The sequence below is a fragment of the Chiloscyllium plagiosum genome, chromosome 18 (assembly GCF_004010195.1).
Source record: "Chiloscyllium plagiosum isolate BGI_BamShark_2017 chromosome 18, ASM401019v2, whole genome shotgun sequence".
NCBI lineage: Eukaryota > Metazoa > Chordata > Chondrichthyes > Orectolobiformes > Hemiscylliidae > Chiloscyllium > Chiloscyllium plagiosum.
The window spans coordinates 4,090,515-4,095,046 of NC_057727.1; the positions used below are offsets into that span (position 1 = coordinate 4,090,515).

The following is a 4,532-nucleotide window of genomic DNA, read 5'->3' on the forward strand; positions in this document are numbered from 1 at the left end:
TCTTTGTATTTGTGGGGGGGGGGGGGGGGGGGGGGGGGGGGGGGGGGGGGGGGGGGGGGGGGGGGGGGGGGGGGGGTGGGGGGGGGTGTGGTTAGATGGATAAGTCTTCCCTCTTTATACCTCAGCGACCATGAGAGCAAGGCAGTGACCCCAGACTCAGCACTGACTGGGGATCTGTGTCACTCAGTTACTCACTGCTACATCCAACTGAAGCCTTGGGTGGAGGGAGCGGACGATGGTGAAGACAGAAAGGGGGGGAGCCAGAGGCAGGAAGGGAAGGCCAGTGTATTGTATTAGATTCCACATATTAAGGGGCATAATTTACTCATTTCTATAAACATGAAACAGGTATGTTAGGCAGTGTGAACAAACTCAGCTTCCAATAGGATTCTTAAGGGGCAGTGCTGAGAGGATGTTTCCCCACGTGCGAAAGTCTAGGACCAGAGGGTACAGTCTCAGAATAAAGGGGCACCAATTTCAGACTGAGATGGGGAGGAATTTCTTCTCTCAGAGGATTGTGAGCCTTTGGAACTCAGAGAGCTGTGGGGACAGAGTCCTTGTGTATATTTAAGGCTGAGATCGATAGATTCTTGATTGATCAGGGAATCGAGGGGAAAGGGCAGGAATTTTGGATCGGCCATGATCTTAGTGAATTGTAGAGCAGACATAAGGGGCTGAATGGCCTTCTCTGTTCCTATTTCTTATCGTCAAATAATGGTCTTATGGTCTTAAATGTTTTCCCAATCTGATTATTGGGCTGAACCATTCTCACCAGCTCTGAAAGAGGAATTTTACCTTCATTTAGAGACATAGCATGGAGACCGGCCCTTTGGCTCAAACTGGTCCATTCCTGACCAAACTGGTCCATCCCTGATCAAACTGTCCATCCACGCTAACCCCATTTCCCTGCACTTAGCCTGTATCCTTCTAATGTTAATGTTAAATTTCTCCATTGTGACAAGAAATGCCACATTTTTAAAAACTATGAGTAAAGATTAAAGTTTGTTTCTGTTACTTCAGTTTCCACTGAAATTTCTTGTATGTTTCTACTTTGAAATCTCAATCTTAAAAGTGAAGGGATTCAATAGATGTTAACCTCCTGGTTTGCCATCTATGAGAATTCTTCCATTTCATTGGCTGTTTGTTTTGCACTAGTGACTGTGTTGAGACAGGAGAACTCCATCACAGAGATTGCAATGTTTATTGAGATCAGGACCAGTGCTCCAGCCTCTGGCTGCACTCTCCATCCCCTTGTGTTTTGATGCACCTTGCTTTACATTGAAGTTGATTTGCATGCTATTTCACGGCTGAATTTCTCATTCCTCTTTTAGGGGTTTAGCGATGATAATACACGCTGCAGGAGAACACAGCGGCCGCTATCAAGGAGTTGCTGGGGTGATGACAAAGCATGCCTTGTTTGTATTTGCACATGATCACAGTGAGTACCATCATGGCCACACACCCCCACCCCCTTTACCCAGGATAACCATCCATCGGTACAGCGTTCACCCCATCTTTTGGTCGCTCCCAATTAATTCCTTAGTCTTTGTCCATATTGGGCTTTGTAACAAGAACATGAAGTACTGCAGAAACCTAGTAGGTCTGGCAGCATCTGTGGGGGAGAGAAAGCAGAATTAGTGTTTCGTGTCCAGGGACCCTCCTTCAGGAACACTTTGGGCTTTGTGGGGAGAGGGACTGGTGAAGGGGCGTAATGATAATGTCACTGACTGTGTAACCCTGAATTCCAGCCAAATGCCACAGGGTGGGTGAGTGTGTCTGTGTCTGTGCGGTTCTCTATGTGCCTGTGTGTGTATGTACTGGTGTCTGTGCATGTGTCTGTGTGTGTGTCTGTATGTGTGTCCATGTGTGTCTGTGTATGTGTGTGTGTCCATGTGTGCGTCTCTGTGTGCCTGTATGTGTATGTACTTGTGTCTATGTGTGTGCACATGTGTCTCTCTGTGTGTCTGTATGTGTGCCCGTGTGTGTGTGAGACTATATGTGTCCATGTGTGTGTGTGTGTGTGTGTCCATGTGTGTGTATCTGTGTGTCTGTATGTGTATGTACTTGTGTCCATGTGTGTGCACGTGTCTCTCTGTGTGTCCGTGTGTGTCCGTGTGTGTCCGTGTGTGTCTGTGTGAGTTTGTGTGTGTGAGACGGTATGTGTGTCCGTGTGTGTGTCCGTGTGTGTGTCCGTGTGTGTGTCCGTGTGTGTGTCCGTGTGTGTGTCCGTGTGTGTGTGTGTGTCCCATCCTGGCAGACAGTGATATCTGAATTTAACAAAGTGGAATAAAAAGTGAGGTTAATGGTTAAAATGAAACGAAGAAGTGGAGACGTAAAACAGTCATTGCTGGTGGAACTTGGCAGGTCTGGCAGCATTTGCATGAAGAAAGTGGAGTTAATGTTTCAAGTCTGGGGTGGGTGGTGTAGTGGTTCACTGGTTAGCACTGCTGCGTCACAGCGCCAGGGTCTGGGCCGGAAAACCACAGGACAGCACAAGGACATAGGAATCAAGAGCAGAAATTGGCCAGTCAGCACCTCGTGCCTGCTCCTTGATTTGATGGAGACAAAAAAAAAGCTGCAGATGCTGGAATCCCAGGTAGACAGGCAGGAGGCTGGATGAACACAGCAAGCCAGGCAGCATCAGGAGGGACAGGCAGGAGGCTGGATGAACACAGCAAGCCAGGCAGTCTCAGGAGGTGGAGAAGTCAAGGTTTTGGGTGTAACCCTTCTTCAGGTCTGGGGGGTGGGTGTAAGGGGACCTGCAGATAAACGGATGGTGGGGGTGCAGGGTGGTGAAATGGGGATAAATTGAGACAGGTAGAGGGTACGACTTGGTTGGCCAATGGGAGGAATGAATCCGGTTGGTGGCTGGGAGGAGTGGGCAGGGAGGGGGAGGGGCTGGGAAGGGAGACTATTTAAAATTGGAGAACTCAATATTGACTCCAGGCTCGTTGTGTTCTTCCAGCCTCCTGGTTGTCTACTTTTGTTTGATAAGCAAAGACCATGACCCTCTGCCAAAGGTCTCTGGCGTAAGCATTCACGTAGGAGTGGGAGGTGATCTGATGACCCATTTGTGAACTAACTTGCTGTGGGACCTGCCAATAAGCGGTGGTCCCCCATGGGCACAGAAACAGGAGAGATTAGCCTGAATATCTGTACCTTGGCTGTGAGCAATTGAGTAAATTGGCATTAGCCTCCCAGAGAGAAGGTGCATGTATGGGCACTCTTGAGGGGGGAAGCAGCACTTTGGATGGAAGGGGGTTCCTTGAGATGGCTCATGTTAGCTCCAGCTTGCCCAGCTCAATGAGGTTTTGAGAAATTGCTATTTCCAACCCATGCCTTTCAGAGCACAGAGGGCCTTCTGACTTCCCAGCCAATGCATGGACGCTTTGAATGATTTAGATTTTAGAACAGTACAGCAAGGTACAGACCTTTCAGCCCTCAATGTTGTGCCAACCTTTTATCCTACTCTAAGATCAAACCAACCTACATACCCTTCATTTTACTATCATCCACGTGCCTAACCAAGAGTCGCTTAAATGTCCCTAATGTACCTGACTCTACTACCACCGCTGGCAGTACATTCCACACACCCACCACTCTCTGTGTAAAGAACCGATCTCTGACATCTCCCCTAAACCTTCCTTTAATCACCTTAAAATAAAGGCCCCTCTCGTGATAGAGAGAGAACCTGCACAGTTACCACCTTTGCTGTTTGAATTCATGTATCTCTGGACATCTGGGTGCATCTGGGAAAATTAACAAACAGTGAAATTCACAACTAATCTTTGAGGAACTGTTGGGCGAAGTTCACAGCACAGAATCAGATAAGTTAATTGTTGTTTTAAGTCTGTCCAAGAGAAAGGCTGCAGTAGTGAGTATAGTGGATTCTTTCTTGATTATATGTTTTGGAGATAAGTCTCTTGATTAAACTTAAAATATAAGCCATAGCTATTAATTTAACCTGGGGCCGTGTTTGTAGAGGAATAAGACGGTGTTATTTTCTGGGTCTGTAGATTGTGAAGGAGCAAAAATGGCCTTTGCAGTGATATGTGTTGCTGGAAAAGCGCAGCAGGTCAGGCAGCATCCATGAGCTTATGCCCGAAACGTCGATTCTCCTGCTCCTTGGATGCTGCCTGACCTGCTGCGCTTTTCCAGCAACACATTTTCAGCTCTGATCTCCAGCATCTGCAGTCCTCACTTTCTCCTTTGCAGTGATATGCAATTCTTGTCAGATGTGGGAGTTTAAAGAGAGTTTAAGGGTTTCTGCGGATTATATCTGCCATAAATGTTGTTGGATGTGAATCTTATCAGATCAAGTGGATCAGTTGGAGAGACAGATAGAAGCGATGAGGAATTTGCAACAGCAACAGTATGTGATAGATGGCAGTTATAGAAAGGGGGCAAGTCTCAGATACAGTCACATAGATGGGTTAATTCCAGGAAGGGTGAGAGAGGTCAGCACCTAGGGCAGGAGTCTTTTGTGGATATACCCATTTCAAACAGGTATGCTGTTTTGGAAAATGTAGGGG

The 4,532-nt window shown here is 47.3% G+C and overlaps 1 protein-coding gene across 1 annotated transcript in view; it reads left to right on the forward strand.

The window, feature by feature from the left end:
- LOC122558808 (monoglyceride lipase-like) overlaps positions 1-4,532 on the forward strand; it is a 66,524-nt gene that overhangs the window by 13,997 nt on the left and 47,995 nt on the right. The window contains exon 2 of the mRNA XM_043707590.1: positions 1,332-1,438. Coding sequence (XP_043563525.1) covers positions 1,332-1,438 — 107 coding nt within the window. The remainder of the gene's footprint in view (positions 1-1,331; positions 1,439-4,532) is intronic.